Source organism: Microcaecilia unicolor, chromosome 3, assembly GCF_901765095.1.
Source record: "Microcaecilia unicolor chromosome 3, aMicUni1.1, whole genome shotgun sequence".
In the NCBI taxonomy this organism is placed as follows: Eukaryota; Metazoa; Chordata; class Amphibia; order Gymnophiona; family Siphonopidae; genus Microcaecilia; species Microcaecilia unicolor.
The window spans coordinates 156,299,327-156,317,156 of NC_044033.1; the positions used below are offsets into that span (position 1 = coordinate 156,299,327).

Sequence of the window (17,830 nt, forward strand, 5' to 3'; positions counted from 1 at the left end):
TCAGTTCTTCAGAACCTGTTTGGGCTTTAGGATCCAACTCCACCCCCGAGGGCCCTGTTTGTTCTGTTCCAGGCTGCACTCTCAGTTAGTTGGTAAATTTTTTAGGTCAATCTCAGTTATGTCCTCGCCGTTGCGAGGCCCAATTGACCATGGTTGTTGTTTTGAGTGAGCCTGGGGGCTAGGGATACCCCATCAGTGAGAACAAGCAGCCCTGCTTTTCCTCGGGAGAAAGCGAATGCTACATACCTGTAGAAGGTATTCTCCGAGGACAGCAGGCTGATTGTTCTCACAAACCCGCCCGCCTCCCCTTTGGAGTGTGTCTTCCCTTCTCTTTGTCTTGGCTACATATGAAACTGGCCGGCACGAGCCGGTTTCGGGGCGGGAAGACGGCCGCGCATGCGCGGTGCGCATCGGCGCGCGGAGGGCTAGCAAAGGCTTTTGCTAGTGAAGATTCCGATTGGAGGGGCTGCCGTGGATGTCACCCATCAGTGAGAACAATCAGCCTGCTGTCCTCGGAGAATACTTCTACAGGTATGTAGCATTCGCTTTAGTTACATCGTTGGCTGGTGGGCAATGTTTTTAATTCTCCTGCTTCTGGGAATAAGGGAGGAGTAATTATCCTAATCAGGAAGGGTACTCAGCTGGAGACTCATAGGGTAGTTCAGGGACCCAGCAGGTAGGTATATTCTTGCTTTCCATGCTATTGGTTTGCATACCTTTTCTGTTCTGTATGTCTATGCGCCTAACATTTTTGAGAAGGCATTTTTTCAGGAACTTATTTGTTAGATATGTGACTTTGGGAATCTTCCTATTTTATTGGGTAGAGACCTAAACGTGGCTCCAGAGCCTACTATAGGTAGGTCCAGTCCATCGGGGAGAGAGCTGGCTAGGACCCAGAGGGGAATATTGATACTTGTTGTTGGACATGGTGGCTGTATGGAGACCTTTTCTCCAAGGACAAGCAGGCTTCTGTATTCTCACAAATGGGTGACGCTGATCCGCATCGCCCAGTCCGGCATTTACCAAAGCTAATGAGAGCTTTGTGTAGCGTGTTCGCCTTCCTGCCTGTTGCATGAACATGGTCTTCTTTTTCCACGTGAGGAGAAGGTACTTTTTCTTACCATCTCTTCATTTCTTGGTCTTAGCTATTTTTTGTGCCTTTGTGCTATTTTTCGTTTCTTAATTGTGTTCCTGTTGTTGGAACCTCCATTTTCCTTTCTTTTAATTTCATTATAGTTTTTCGTGCCGTCATCAGGCCGCTTTTAGGCCCTGACTTCGGACCGGGATCTTCTCTTTCCTTTTCAGTTCCATGCCCCTTTTTCAGGCACCATCGCATCATTTAATTTAGCCAACAGAATTTTTCCATCCATGTCACGAAGATTCCCAGTGGCTTCAAGTGCTGTACCTGGTGCAATTTGACAATCTCTGGGAAGGACACTCATTTATAGTGTCTGCAGTGTCTTGGACCCGACCATAGCTCTGCTAACTGTATTCTCTTCTTTTGCGTGAAGAGGACCCAGCTTTCCAGAGAGGCTCAATGAGAGAGGATTTTTGGAGCCGGTCGGAGGAATCGGCATCAACTTTGGGCATCACACCAGCATCGGGAATGTTGGTAAACATGGCTGCTACTAGACCCGTAGACACTAGGAGCAGTGAAGCATCGAGTGGGTCTCCACTTGCCTCGAGACCTCTTGCTTGTAGGGCCCCCGGGACAGTCCTTGTCCGGACTCTACCCAAGGCAACATGAGGATTCAACGTCATCCTCGTTGGCACCGAAGAGCCTTTGTGACAACCGCTTCGGGGCGAAGGCCAGAAGCATCGTCATCAGTCTCCTTCAACACATGGTGCGGGGAGCTCCGGATCATCAAAGGACCTCGGCACCGAGAAGCGTTGGCACCAGGAGGTTCCACTCCCCCTCCATACTGGAGGTACTGATGCGCCTGCATCCTATCAGCCGAGATCCAGCTCCCGCGTTGGCTTCCAAACGATGGATCTGCTTCTACAGTGTATGGTATAGACATTTTGTATTGTTTAGATGTCAGGGGGGAGGGTAAATGTGGGTATAGGGGTTTCGGTTTTATAATGTTTTCTCATGGTATATGTTTAAATTTCAATTACAAAAAATAGAAAATAATATAAATTGTTTTCTCTGTGTATTTAGCCACTTAACATTAAATGTGGCTGGTTTTTTTTTTTTTTTATATCTTAAGTGAGAAGCAAAAAACACTGACGTACACAAAGGGTATATCAAAATTATTACATCACAGGCATTGCAGAAGAGTTTTTGTTTACAAATGGTTGCTTAGCCTATGTATACAGCACACTATGCAAATAAACTAGAAACAGATTCGCCCCTGACTCAGTTTTGAGTTGAAACTTCCCCCCCCCCCCCATCCTACCCTTCCCCCCACTGTCCATCTACAACAACCTTAGGAGGCAGCCCCTTCCACATGAGTTATTGCCGAGATCACGATCATCCCCCCTTCTACCCCCACCAACTATTGGAATGACTATTAGGGAGCAGCATCTTCATTCTGTTGCTCTGTCATAAGCGCGGAAGAGACTCTGCTCCACAGGTCTCGCTACTGACGTTGCCCTAAAGCAGTGGAAAACCTAAGGGATATAAGTAACCAGCATAGCCATTTCTCTCGAAAGGCCATACCAAGCAGCTATTGATGGGGGTGTGCTGTCTGCCAGGCCTGCAAATGCACTTTTTGACAAGCGAGGTGGCTACCAAAATGAACTTGCATTGCGCATCTCCCAGCCCCTGCTCTCTGAGTGGAGCTGCACAACCCAACAGCACTACCGGGAATATGACCGGCTCGATTGTGCATTGCAAGTTTTCTCAATGGTCCCCCAAAGCATCCGACCAGAGTGGCAACAAAGTGCGGCAGTCCATGAAGAATGTAAGACAGTGCCTACATGTACCCTACATTTAACACAGGTATCATCTGCCCATAACCCCATGGCTCTCCCTTTTTGTCTGGTGATGTGTACTCTATGTATAATGGCGGAATTGAATGTCCTGTAGCGCCACGTTAGGAGTCGCAGAGTGAAGGCTCCCAAATGCAGCCCTCTAGTGTTTCTGTTGATACAGGATCTGCTGTGTCCTGTGCTCCAAGCCTCAGCCAACTGCGCCAAGTAGGGGCCCTTTCCTGGTGGCTCAAAATCAGCTGATGCCATTGTGCCAGTTTATTTAAACCCAGGAGAATTTGTAAAAATAGAGAATCCAGTTGAGTAAAAATCGCTTGTCCCTCGTTGCTGGCGCTCAGCGACCAAAATATAGTCTCTCACCTGAAGGAATTTAAAAAATTGTGAGTTGGGGATTTTCCATGCACGCTTGACTTGCTCAACTGAATGAAAATTATCGCCTCCCAACTGTCTAAAGTGCTCCAGGTACCTACACCTGCTTCCCCTCCACTGTCTGAACACGGATGCCTCCATACCAGCGAGGAAGTCAATATTGCCCGTCAAAGTTAAGAAGGGTCCCAACCCTCTGACCGCTCCGCCATGTTCTCTCCACCACCTCCAAACGCGTTTCAGCGCGATTAAGAAAGGGTTCCCCCCAGCTCCCCCAACCTCCGGAGATACTTAAATTCTAATACGACAAATGGATCGTAGGGGTGCGCACCAACTTGCCCAAAAAACGACAGGGGAAAAGAAACTGGCCCCCGTATGTGCCTCATGGATCCAGTACAGGAGCACAGCAACATTGTAAGACCGTAAATCAGGTAATCAAAGTCCCCCCCCCCCCCCCCCCCCCCGGGCCCTGTCTAACGTTAATTTAGCAAAGGAGATTCTAGGACGTTTAGCATGCCAAATAAAAGAACTGATTATACTTCGAAACAAATTATCCTCCTGCTTGCACACCCAGAGAGGTAGCATCTGCAGAGGGTACAATAATTTTGGAGGTAATACCATTTTCACTAGAACGATTCTCCCCATAAAACTTACTGGGAGATCTGTCCACCGATGGCAAAGCCACTTCACCTCCTCCAGTCTATCCAGTACATTTTTCCTATAAACCCATACGTGATCCACACTAAGGTACACTCCTAAATATTTGATACCAGTCCTAGCGCAGGTCAGAGGAAAGTTGGGCATCGAAGTGCTAGCACAAGGATTACTTATAGGTAAGGCCTCCGATTCCCAGAATTTATACAAAGGCCTGAGAAAGTGCCAAAGTCTCGAATATATTCATCACCAAAGGTATATTTGAAGACGCATTATCAAGCAGTAACAACATGTCATCTGCAAATAAGTTTATACGGTACGCCTTCCCCCCCCCCACACCCCCACCCCTCAGCAAAGATTCCCTTCAGAGTCGAGTCTTGCCGTATTCTGGATGCCAAAGGTTCCAGGGTAAGAATGAATAAGAGAGGGGACAGGGGACACCCCTGCCTAGTGCCTCCCCCCAGGATGATCTGGGCCGTGGGGTTACTATAGAGCACCCGAATCCACTCTAGGAACTCCCCTTCAATACCAAAGCACTGCAGCACCCAAAACAGATAGTCCCACACTACTTTATCAAAGGCTTTCTCCGCATCCAAGCTGGCCAAGGTCTTATCTCCCGCCTGCCAGCTCCCCTCAAGCTGGGAGAAAAAGGTATAGTCCGTTCATCTATATGCTGGAGCCTCCAGATATTTATCACATCCAATTCCTTCGACATGAAATTCACCCCCCCCCCCCCCCCCACCCAGCCCTTCATGATATTTGCCTGGCTGCTTTGGAGGTCGGCAATCTATCAGTGGGTCACCTGTGATGTTACAATCGCCTCCTAATATGAGTGGGTATTCGTCAAAAGTCACTTGTGTGAGTAAATGTTAGGCACATATATGCTGCACAGAGCCACTTTGACCCTTTGCAGGAGTCCCGCGACAATCACAAAGCGGCCCTCTGGGTCTTGGTAAAGCCTATGCATCTCAAAACGCTATTCTTTCTTATTAATATGGCTACTTCCCTCTGCCTGCTATTGAAAGTAGCAAAATATAGATCTCCCACCCAATCCTGCTTTAATTTGAGATGCTCTGATTTCCCTAAGTGGGTTTCCTGATACAGTGCTAGATCAGCATGCTGCCTTTTGAGTGTCTGCAACACCCTGGTCCTCTTTATGGGGGAGTGGGTGCCATCAACATTAAGGGAGACAATTTGAGGCTACCCATACAGTAACATTGATGATGAAATGCTGAACAAGGTATCGAAAACTTTAAAATGCCCAGGGGGTCTCCCAGCTGGACCCTCCAGACAGGCTTATAACCATCAAGGTGTAGCATAAAGAAATTATTCCCTTTATGACAGTGAGGAGCATGGCCTTTCGTGGCCTCTTGGAAGACCCGGACACTATTAGATTGTAAGCTCTTTGAGCAGGACTGTCTTTCTTCTATGTTTGTGCAGCGCTGCGTATGCCTTGTTGCGCTAGTAGAAATGCTAAATAGTAGTAGTAGTAGTAGTAGGAGTAAACTAGACGATCCTTCCCAACTCCCCACCCCCTCCCTCCCCCAGAAGAAACAAACAACCCTTATTCCTCCCTCCCGCCCACTACTAGTTATGGCAACCTGAAAATAGTCTCAGTACACACGCACAACCAGCTCACCACATTCATCCCCCTTTACTCCCCCCACAAACCCCCCCCCCCCCCCCCCCCCCGTACTCCTTGCTGCCTACCACCCAACCCCCTAACTCCCAGATACCACTCCACAAGGAAGACTCCCCAACCCTAAATGCCACTGTCCCGCCCCCATAACCTTATGGCAACATTAATTAGTCAAACAGTAAAGAGTTCCAAACCAACTGGCTACCTATTGGTCAGCCCTGAATCCGTCAATGTCACTGATGTTGCAAACCGAGAAAGTCGGGGTCCTCTGGGTCACCACGCCGAGTTTGGGGACACAAGTCATCGTGCCATGCCACTAGGGCTTCTTGGGAGCTCCACTCCCTCATCGATATCCTGGCTTTAAGACTTTAGTGCACTACGCAGTTCTCAGGGTTCGGGCACCGTTCAAAGGCCTCCAGCCCCCCAAGGACCCGCGATATTGGGATCCTAGCAGTGCACACACAAACTTAGTAGCTGACACACAAAGTATGTAAACCGCAAACCCATTAGCAGCACTTACAGCTTCCACTGAGGACTCTCCAAAATCAAAGTTTGTAACAGTGAAAATCATTGTAGTTTATCCAAAAAGGCACCAAGATCCTTGGGGTCTGTGAAATACAGAGCTTTGTTATCTTGCAGAACTCGCACTTTAGCTGGATACAACAGCACAAAGCACACTCCTTGTCAAAAAGGTGCTTACAATGGCACCCCATCTACTTTCGTTGGTCTGAACAAGCGCTGAGTAATCCTGAAAGAGCAGAAACTTATTGCCTTCATATTCCATCTGCTTCTTTCCTCTGAATGCTTGTAAGGTTTTGTCCTTATCTGCGTAATTAAGAATCTTGGCCAACACTGGTCTTGGCCATTTTTCACCCTCACGCAACATGCCTACTCTATGACCTCTTTCAACCTGCAGCACACTGCCTGGGAACTGCAGGCCCAATTGATCCGGCAACCAGCCATAAACTAACTGCATAGATCTTTTTCCTTCACTGTTTCTGGAACCCCTATAATTCATGAGGGTTGTTCCTTCTACTTCTATTTCCTGGTCATTGACCTGCTGTTCTAGGTGCGGGTACCTCTGCTCCAGTGCTGCGATCCTCACATCTGCTGCCTCAGTACGGTCCTCTTGGCACGAGATGCGGTTTACAGCTTGCTTGCAAACGCGCACCCTGCCTTTCCACTGATTCTCGAATCTGATCTAAGGAAGCCTGAAGTTTAGACAATTTTTCTTCTAGGATTGTTGAAATCTTTGGACAGCTCTTGGATGGCCTCCGCAGGCAAGCCTGCTGCCTTGGGGACTCTCCTGCATCGCTGCCATTTAAAACGTGAGTCCCTGTGCGCGGGGCTTCTTGATGCGCGCGGGGTCTTTGCGTGCATAACAACCGTCCACAGCTCCAAGAGCCGTTCAGATCTGGCGAAAGGGATCCATGCTCCCCACGCTCCTCGATTGGGTAACTGTGGAATCTCCCTAGGAGTTTTTATGCAGGCAATTTAAAATATTGGGGGTAGTAGGAGTGGAGCCGGGAATAGAGACGTCTACTCAGCTAAAGAGCATCACGTGACCATTGTGGCTGTTTTAATGGTGTCCGCTGTCATTTGTTGTTTCCTTCCTCCTCCTTCTTCCTCAGTGTCCCTGCCGGCAGACTTCTACAGTCTGGGTCTCATAAATGACGTAAACAGATCAGGATCAGGGCTAGAGTGGGCTTCAGTGGCAATTCCAGTAGTTGGAAGTAGGACCAGTGCCAACCAGGCTTCTATGATCTGTGCCCCAAAATTGGCAGGGAGAGATGGAGAGAGAGATTAAGAAAACTAGTGTTTGATCATGAAGAAGTGGAACCTGTGCACTCAACTCTGGCCATCTTATTGGGCAGACTGGATGGACCATGCAGGTCTGCCAACATTTACTATGTTAGAAATGATGAATAGTAATAGTAGTAGTAGTTGTAGACAGGCCAATTGAGTACAGCCATCTTTACTGTATATTTTCTGCTTGTGGATGCTTAGTTATTTCTTTATGTTCTCTTCTCTGCCTAATTGTGCCAGAGGAAATGTCCTCAAATATTTCAATCTGATTACTCTTCCGTTGACCTCAGCCCAATTTGCATGCTTCACGGAGCACCCTGTCTCTATCCACATACTCGTGGAGATGCACTTTGATATCCTGTGGTTTCTTATTTAACTTTGGACCCAATGCTTGATGTGCTCTTTCCATTTTCGTCTCTGAGGGTTGTTCTTCCTGTTCAGCTGCTCTCAATGTACAAATCCTCCAGACCAGTCCTTCTTAATCCACTGTTTTCTCTGTCTCAGGTATGTCTCTTAATCAGAAATTATTTCTTCTGGAGCAGTTCTCCAGATCCTCCTATTTTGTAATTGCATATCCTCAGTTCTCTTTCCTAGTTCTCTTATTTTCAACTGTAATGCTACTACTACTACTACTACTATTTGTTATTTCAATAGCGCTACTAGACGTACACAGCGCTGTACACTTGAACATGAAGAGGCAGTTCATTCTCGAAAGAACTGTAATGTGTTCATGTCTTCACCACACTCCTCCACCCTCTTTTCCATCTCATTTATCCAGTTTCCTCTTTCCAGTATGTTATCGTGCAACTCTGGCCCCACAGTTGTATCTCCTTTTTGATGGTCCCAAATTCATTTTTAAGCTTACCAAATTACTCCTCTAACTTGATTCACCCTGGTGGCTAATTTAGCATTTCATCCCTCATGCAATCCTCACTGTGCCCAGGTCCCTCAAGTGTCGTGGTTTTTGGCTCAGTTGCCACCATTTTGGAGCCAGTATACCAATCTGGTTCGTTCCGTGCAAATGTGAGTGCTCCCAAGTTGATTGATCTAATGCTTCATAGACAATTAACAAATCTCAGTTTGACTATTCTCTTCAGCCCTTTCAATCTCACTTGGGGCTTGTGAATTTGGAGGTCGGTGGATATTTTATTAGGGTTGCTCAGGAGCTTACCCTCTCAGACCGCCTTTCACAACAATGATGTCACTTCTTTTGAGGAAATGTTTTTAAAGTAGCAATACCTGTTCAAACACACAACTCAATTTTCTAATGTATGTTAATGCGATTTAGTGCATTTTACGTTACACAAGTGTCTTTTTTTCTCCATGGTACTATTTTACTAATTTATGAGGTAATCTATAAAGGTTTTCTATGTGTCAAGCTTGGTTTTAAATGTAGGAAAGTGAGTTTATAATATTGCCGGCCATATGCATGTGCCAAAAAGAATGTGTATACTATATGCACACAGGGCAATTCTATAACTGGGCACCTAATTTTTTTAAATAGAGTATTAGTGTATCAGGTGACATACATGCTATACTTGGGCATGTATAGCACACATGGCGACAAGACAGCATGTACTTATATACACCTCGCATGTAGGTGTGTTCTTGGGAATGCATTTTGATTGGAATGGGATAGAATTGCAGTGTTCCCAAGCATGTTCTAAAATATACAAGTATATGCCTAGATCACAGGCATACTTTACACCTACTTCAATGCAGGTGTAATGGTGCGCATTGGCATTTATACTCTACTGGGCTGGTTCTGGAGTCTGTTTTATAAAGGCACTTTATATAGTCTTTATAAGTAGGTTTCAAACAGATGCCTTTTAGGACTTCACATATGCATACTATTATAAAATCAGACCCATAAAAAGCTACTATAGCAATTTTCTAAAAACTACAAAGCTTTCAAGGGGGCATGTTCTGGGTGGACTTTTAAAAAGTATATGTACTTCCCATTTCACCACAGACATAGCACAAAAATAATGTCAGGAGACCAAACCAGCAGCATAAGTAACTAGTACAGTGAGTAAAAACAACCCCATAAAATTGCATCCAACATTCTGTTATCCTTATCTAAGTCTCTGTTTAAAGTTATTTAATTTTAGTCTGTTCTGAAAGGAGATCTTTGTTACCACTGTCACTACCCCTCACCCTGGGTCTCTAACAAAGGTAGGACTATGTGTGCAATAGCTCAGGATAAAATTGATTCCAAACCATAAACACTGCAATTTTTCTGAATAGGAAAGGCGGTATCTGACGCTAGATCAAGCCAGGAAAAAAGGGTTCCATATTGACTGGCTGTCTGTCCGGTACCAGGTTAGGTGTTCAGATAAAATGTCATTTCTGTCTCTCAATTTTTTTTAAGTTGTTATATGTGTGTGGGTTCATCTTTTTTTTTTTTTTAACTACCAAAGTACAGGAACTCAAATATAATTTAAGTATATGTTTTATAGAGAGTGTGTGGGCCGTGTTAGTGCCACTCTTAAATGTTATCAATAGAAATCAAACAAAATAAAACATGGAAAAGAAAATAAGATGATACCTTTTTTATTGGACATAACTTAATACGTTTTTTGATTAGCTTTCGAAGGTTGCCCTTCGTCAGATCGGAAATAAGCAAATGTGGTAGCAGTACATATAAGAGAAACATCAAAGCATTACTTTGACAGTCTGACAGTGGGAGGGTGGGGGTATGCAAGGGTACATCAAAGCTTTCATTGTATTCTAACAGGATGGGTGTGGTAGGTGAGAGGAGGGTGTTTAAACAGAGAAATAGAGAAATGCAACTTTAATGGTTTATAATGGGCTAGAAAAACCCAGATCTCTTATGAAGTCCTGTCTGTTGGGTGTCAAAATATTCATCATTCTTACTTCAAAGGTCTTACGTTCCTGTATTGTTTTAAAAATTAACCTTTCAGTATTCTTACTGTGAAATCACTGGTACAGTGTTCTGGCCTTGTAAAGTGTTGGCCCACAGGGGTGGGAGCCTGACTGGCACTGGCTATTTTCAATGTGATGTCTGTGGCAGATAGAATCTTGTCTTAAGCATCTGGCCTGTTTCTCCAAAATAGATGAGCATGTAAGAAGCTACATTTTAACAAACTAGTCACGTAATGTGGAGTGGCGTTTTAGAAAGGACATGCAACTCTAGATGGACGTTGAAGAGACGGCTAGACGAATTTCGTTATTTAATATAAAAAAATTTACTCATTTGTTTAGTGTACAAGCTGATTACCATCATAGGGTAGTCAGGAAGCATTTCTACTCAAACACATCTACACACACAAGCAATATACAGCAAGCTTAAGGCAAATCAAAAATGCTCTAGACAGACAAAGAAAAATTCAAATGCTTACTACCTCTTTGTTCCCCTCTAGTTTATACCGGGCCTCTGACTAATTCTCTCATACAACATTCCTGTGCAAGTCTCTGCAATACCACAAACTGTTAATCATGTGCAGAACATTTGCTTTCTATTACCCCCTACCTTTAGCCCACAGACTTTCTGGAGCCTGCCTTTGGCTAATGTGTTTGCCACATTCTTTTCATGCCTCAGGAGGGTTAGTGTAAAACAGCTTGTTGTAATCATGGAGCCTTCCACTCCGCATTTTTCATACTTTTATTCAACAAATCTTTCATACTTTTGTTCAACAAATTCTCCCTTTGAGGCCTGGTATTCCAGGACCTCAAACATCTGTTTTAGCTCCAGTCTGTTTCCTTACCTCCCTTCTAAATTTCCTCCCCCTTTGTTTGGGCATTCAGTTTCTGCACGCTTTTTCAATATTTTGGGCTGACATATTAAAGTTTTATTTATTCTTGATTTCAGTTATCATTGTTTATTTTAAAAGCTCCTGGCACATCATTGCAAACATGCTAATACACATGTTACACAGCATTAAACGATCAGTGTACTAGGGTACAAACTTTATATCTCTTGAGGTATATAATTTATAGGACAGTGAGCTTCATCACAGGGGAATACACTGTCATTCATTCTTACTTTTCATTAGCTGATGTGGCATTAAAAATTACACAAATTAAAAGCATAACATTCATTAAATCAGTTGTTACAACATTCTGTATGTAAGTGCACTTTATCGGGGGAATGTGTTTAGTTGTCATACTATTAATCAGACACCAACATGATGTCTGTGGGTACTTGTCCATAAGCAAGGCTTGCTTATAAATAGTCTCATTTGTCCAATGAAGGTTTTCATCATCTCTTACACAGGTATTATTGGGATCACAGTCATGGTGCCCACTCAATTTTATCATTGTAGTCCCATTCATCATAGCTGGCAAGGACAAGGATGATGTCAATCAGTGGGCACATATGATACAATCAGTCAAATTCAACATTTTGGCCACTGTAACAAGTCTATTCTCATATGTGTTCATTGTCCATTAACAAACAACAACAGTCCAATACCATCATGTTTAGGGACATGATGTTTGTTTATTCTTTGTCCATTTCAATGTTATTAATTCGTCGAATATCTGCTAAATGTATCCAAGAAGTATGACCTTCCAGACGGGCAGCGGTCTGAGTAAGGGCCGTGATAGCAAAAGGCCCTACATACTCAGGATCTTTCCATGTTTTATGTGTAAAGTTCTTTCGCAGTACTAGATCACCTACTTTAAAAGCACAAACATCATTAGTAGTCCCTGCCTGTGATGCTACATTTGTTCGGATCATATCACTTGTCAGGTTCAACATAGGTTGTAGCTTTTGCCAGTACTGAGCTGTGCTATCAGTACTTGCTGTCTGCATCGGGAAGAAATGACGTCCTGTCTGAATTTGGAATGGGGTCAATTTAGTACGCCCATTAGGTTGGGCCCTTATAACCATCAAAGCTAATGGTAACAAATCAAGCCAGGTATATGGTTTACCTGCTGTTTCCTTGTTTAAAGCCTTCAGTAATACTCTCAATTTAGTTTTTAAAATACCATTGTAGCGCTCCACCAAACCATTGGAGGTGGGGCGATACACTGATACTTTTCTGTGTGTTAAACCCATAATTGTTTCCATTTCTTTCAAAACACTGTTATTAAAATGTGTCCCGTTATCAGAAATTATTCTAGACGGACACCCATGTCTTGGCATAATATGAGTTACCAGGCATTGTACCACTTCATGTGCTGTCTCCCTTTTACATGGAAATGCTTCTATCCACCTTGAAAAAGCATCCACCCAAACTAACAAATATCTTTTTCCCTGCACTGGAACAATCATATCAGTGAAATCGATATACCATTCTTTTGCTGGGCCTTCTGGTATTGGAAGTGTCCCAGGTGATATTTTAGGACCTCGTTTAGGTATGTTAATATTGCATACCATGCAATTTTGCACAACCTGTTGAATCAAGTTATCAATTTTCAAGGTCCAAAACCTTTGTTCAAACTGTTGTCTCATTGTTTCCTTATTCCAATGCATGGTTGCATGCCAACCAGCCAATACCTTAATCGCCTGGCTCATTGGCATACAAGGTAATCCTTCTTCTGCATTAAACCATTCACTTCCCAATTTCATACATCCTCTCTTCAACCATTTTTCACTTTCCTGTCCCTCTGGCTGCCACATTTCAATCTTATCTACATTCGTAAGTGGCCCTTCCTGTGTCTGTCTAGTATTATACAAAATCTTTTCACTTTGCTTAACCACCTCCGTTGCTGCTGCATCAGCCATTGCATTACCTAGTGCTTCAAAGGTTGGCCTTTCAGTGTGGGCCGGGGTCCACACAACTGCAGTTTTTCTACCTTCACGTTCCCTTCTTGCCAAAATTTCAAACAGCAATTTCCAATATGTGTAATGTTGTAGATTTTTACCTGCACTGGTTATCATCCCCCTACGCTGCCATTTTAATATATGATACTGTAGTGAACTTGCAACGTAACCACTATCAGTATATATAGTGACATTTTGAATCATATCAGTGTGTTGTAAGGCCGTAATAACGGCTAAAAGTTCAGCATGCTGTGCAGTATGGTCAGGAGGGGTTTTATATTGTACTTGCATTATCTTTCTTAGATTCTCATCTACCTGCACGCAGGCAAAGCCTGCAACAGTCCTTTCACAAGCTCCATCTGTAAACCATATTAATCCATCAGATAAGGGTTCAAAAGTAAGACAGTGAAATGTAGGGATTTCTATAGTATCAATCTCACCCTCTTGATCGACAGGAAAAAGCAGATCTATCTTATTTCTCTGTTCTTTAGTTAATGGTATTATTCTTATATCTTGTCCTAAAAGTACTGCTTGATATTTTCCAAATCTAGTGGCTGTCAATGCTGTTTGGCTAGGGCTCAACAGCGTTTTAATCGTGTGGTTAGTATGTATTACAATAGGAACAAAAGGCATTTGTGCTCTCCATTTGCCTACTGCAGCCACTATAGCTGTCAGTAACTTTGGTATTTCTTTCATTCCCTTTTCCACATGATTAAAAGAGCCTGACAAAAAAGCTACTGGTGCATTTACTTCATTGTTTTGATTAATCATAGCTGCCCAACTGTTTCCCATGTCTTTTACCCACAAATGCACAGGTGATTGGATATCTATTACTGCTAAGGGTCCTGGGGATAACAAATCCCTCACAATCTTAGCCAGCACTATTTTATCCTGTTCTTCCAACACAATTAGTGTATTCTTTGGTGTGGCTGCGGGCAGTTTCAAATGTTTATAAAGTCTCATTACTTTTTGTGTATAATTTGGTATCCATTGTCTGCAGTAATTTAACATTCCCAAAACAGCACGTAACTGGGTAACTGTTTGCGGTACCGGAGTCTCATTTAAAATAGATATAACTTCAGGTATAATGACCTTATGTTCTGCTGAAACATTTTGTCCTAAAAAGGTGACAGTAGACTGAGCTATAACACATTTTTCCCTGTTACATTTATATCCTAACTCTCCTAATAACAAAAATAATTTTCTAGTCCAATCTAGGCATTCTGCTTCAGTCTCAGCAGACAGTAGAATATCATCTACATAGACAAACAATGACACCGTGTCAGGCAATTGACTCCTGAAATCCTTTAAATCCATCATTAGTTGTTTTGAGAATACCGATGGACTATCAGTAAAGCCTTGAGGCATCCTAGTCCACCTGTATGCCTCATTCTGTACTATAAATGACGTCAAATCCCTAGACTCTGGATGAAGAGGTATTGAAAAGAATGCATTAGACAAGTCAATAACAGTGTTATATGCATATATATTCTGGGTATGCAAAAGTGTAGCAGGATTTGCACAAATCGGAAATTGATTTCTTGTAATCTCATTTAGCTCTCTTAAATCATGTACTATCCTTACATTGTTTTCCCCTTTCGGGACCGGAAACAATGGGGTATTGTACGGGGATACTGAAGGTTCAATAATACCACATTTCAATAATTTATCAATGTGTTCCAAGGTTTTGGATACTAATTTAGGTCGTATGGGGTAAGGGTCTTGCTTCGGCCCCTTTGCCCCTTCTATTAATTCTATCTTATGGGGTTTTGCATTTACGGCTAGTCCATATGGTGACTCACTTGTACTCCAAATATGTTGCGGTAATTCTTCCATAACCCTTACTTTATTTTCATTATTCAACTGTTGAACCATGGTGAGCAAACTTGGTATTTCTTTATTTCCAAAATCTAAACACAATCCTAATTGAGACAATAAGTCTCTACCACACAAATTTACTGGGCAATCAGGTGCCACTAAGAAGGGTACCACAGCCTCCCTTGAACCGTGCGGTTGGCATTCCAATCGCACCAGAGTTGGTTCTGTTAGCCTTTTTCTTTGATCTATCCCCGTAAATCCCACTGTTGTTCTATACTGATTTGAAAGTTTAACTCCCTGTGGTTTTGCACACAATACAGAGGTACTCGCCCCTGTATCTATCAAAAATCTCACAGGAGTTCCATATTTGCCAATTGTCAATGTAATAAAGGGTTCCCTTGTGTCTAATCTGAAAATCATTCCCTCTTCCTGACACTGGTCTGCTTCCAGTCAATAGCATTGGTCTGGAGTATTCTGCCAAGTTGGAAAAGCATTTACAGTACCCTGTCTCTGTACTGCCGCTCCTGGTCCCTGTGATTGCGTCGCTGGCTGCTGTATTGCAGTCTGCAGGGCACTCGCAGGTATCCCTACTACTTGTGGCATTAATCCTTGCTGCGTCTGCATTTGTACTTGGGGCATTCCTGCATTCTGATAACATTCTGAGGCATAGTGACCAAATTGATTACAGCCCCAACATTGTACATGTGCCCTCCTGTTAGGTGATAGTTCTGATCCTTGCATCCCTCGACCTCTACCCCTGCCTCTAACCATACCTCGTCCCCTTGTGGGTACGGCCGGCTATATCCCGGTTGTACATAGTAAATGACCTATGGAGGTGAGGCAGAGGGCATCACCATTGTTTTCCTGTTTTTGTTTCTTCCGGTTCCTTGTTTTCCAGATCCTTTAACTGCATAGTCCATTAACTTAGAAGTTAATTTAGCCTGTTCTTGTTCTGTGGGGTCTCTATCAGTTTACGATGCACATTAACAAAATGGCATCAATGTCTCTCTTATTTCTGGCCATGGCTTTGAGGACAGGGCAATGACAGCGTCTAAGTTTTACGCATATTATCAGGCAGTGTGGACATAAATAGGTGTAAAAATACTGCTACTTATGACCACATCTGCACTTGCCCTGTTTTGAGCCTTATACAATGTATACATTTTGTCAATGTGCCGAAAAATCAGTTTTAGGGTCCCATTTATGTTGCCGTTATGGCTGAAAAATCAATCGTGTTGGATACATCACATGCAGAGCTGCAGAAAAGAGCAGCCTTACTATTCCCTGCGTATACATCCCCATCCACAGTATGTGATGGCAGGCGCTGATATCCACACTGCACTGCCAGTTGAGAAATACTAATACCTGACGCTTGCACACAGGGCTTTAAAATCTCCAATAGTCAATTGAGTCCCTGCAGTTGCCTGTTCTATCCCATCTAACCACATACGACTCCTTTCACTATACTGGGAATTTTTGCAACTAAAGTTGTAACATCTACGGGGTGTATGGTTTGTAATGACGTATTCGATTGCCAGCTGCGTCTAAGCGCGTCATAACTGGCATGTGTAAAGCACTACTATCTAAGAGCGCTGCAAATCTCCTGTTTACCTTCCTCTTCCACCTCTTCTTCCAATCACGTTTTATATTTGTGGAACCATTATCCCAGAATTCCAATCCCTCTTTACAAATGTTCCAGTCCCTATACCCCGGGCAATTTTTGTGGACAGCCTTTAATAATTCCTGAATGTCCTCATGTGTACTAGGACCATTTTCATCGCACGGCAAGGGGAGCCGTTTTACATCTAACAAGTGTCTAGTAGCCCCCCACCATTCCTCACCATATCTAGTATTATTCAGTCTCATAAGCTCTGCAGCCACATGCGTGCCTCGAAAAATTGGCCTGGGGGGCCCTGGGGTTAAAGATGTTGGCATAGTTTTTGTTCGCTTATGAGTTGGGGTTGACATGGTCATGGGAGGCTCGGAGTACATCCGCAGTCGTCCCTCAATTTCAAATTGTGTTGCCAAGTCATATTGTTCTGATGTAATTAGGGTTTTCAAATCAGGGTAAGTGCCTGATTCTGCACTAGATTTTCCTTTTTCTTTCTGTCTCACCCGTTTTTTCTCCTTTTTCTGTTCCCTAGTCCCCACATCACTGTCCTCATTATCCCCTCCCTTTTCACTTTCTGAATCACTGGGGGGGTCATCAAGAGCCGAATACCCAGCGCATGGCACAGAGCGCTTGCCTTGGATTCCTTCATTTTATCAGTCGCCCTTAGGGGGCACAACGTGTCCCTGCTAGATTCATATGACGGGGGATTATTTTCTTTCTGCCTCTTTTTGTATCCTATCTACATCAGCATGAAACAGATCTGCTGCTAAAGAAATAAAATTCCAAATTGTAAGATGCGTTTCTAACTTTTCTTCTGCCTAGTTTTATTTTATTTTCGTGTAAGTAGCTCGGAGAGATATAATTTTGGACGATCAAACGACCCATCCTGAGACCAAGCTCAAAACAGAATCTTTTGCATCATAGTTGATCCATTTCTCATGTATCTTTTCAATGCTGTTTTTTTTCTAATGGGAATAATTCTATGATATGCTGCAAAGGGGAGCATTTTTTTGAACTATCTAAATCTAAATACATAGCATTACAGGAGGCTTTTCCTTTCTTATCTGCCCCTTTCCCTTTCATTTTATTCTGACTATTACATTTCTCCTATAAAGCCAAATCTACAAAAATATACTAATGCACTTAAACAAAGAAAATATACAAAAAAGAAAACTACAAAGCTAAACAAATATATCGGTAATAAGGCCACAGTGTAAGCTTACTCACGCGTCTTCTTATTTCTCTTTTTAGCAAGCCCAGGAGTTATCAC

General features: G+C 43.2%; 1 protein-coding gene across 1 annotated transcript in view; it reads left to right on the forward strand.

The window, feature by feature from the left end:
• MTR (5-methyltetrahydrofolate-homocysteine methyltransferase) overlaps window positions 1-17,830 on the forward strand; it is a 345,546-nt gene that overhangs the window by 260,452 nt on the left and 67,264 nt on the right. The window contains 2 exon segments of the mRNA XM_030196515.1: window positions 9,647-9,714; window positions 14,495-14,502. Coding sequence (XP_030052375.1) covers window positions 9,647-9,714; window positions 14,495-14,502 — 76 coding nt within the window.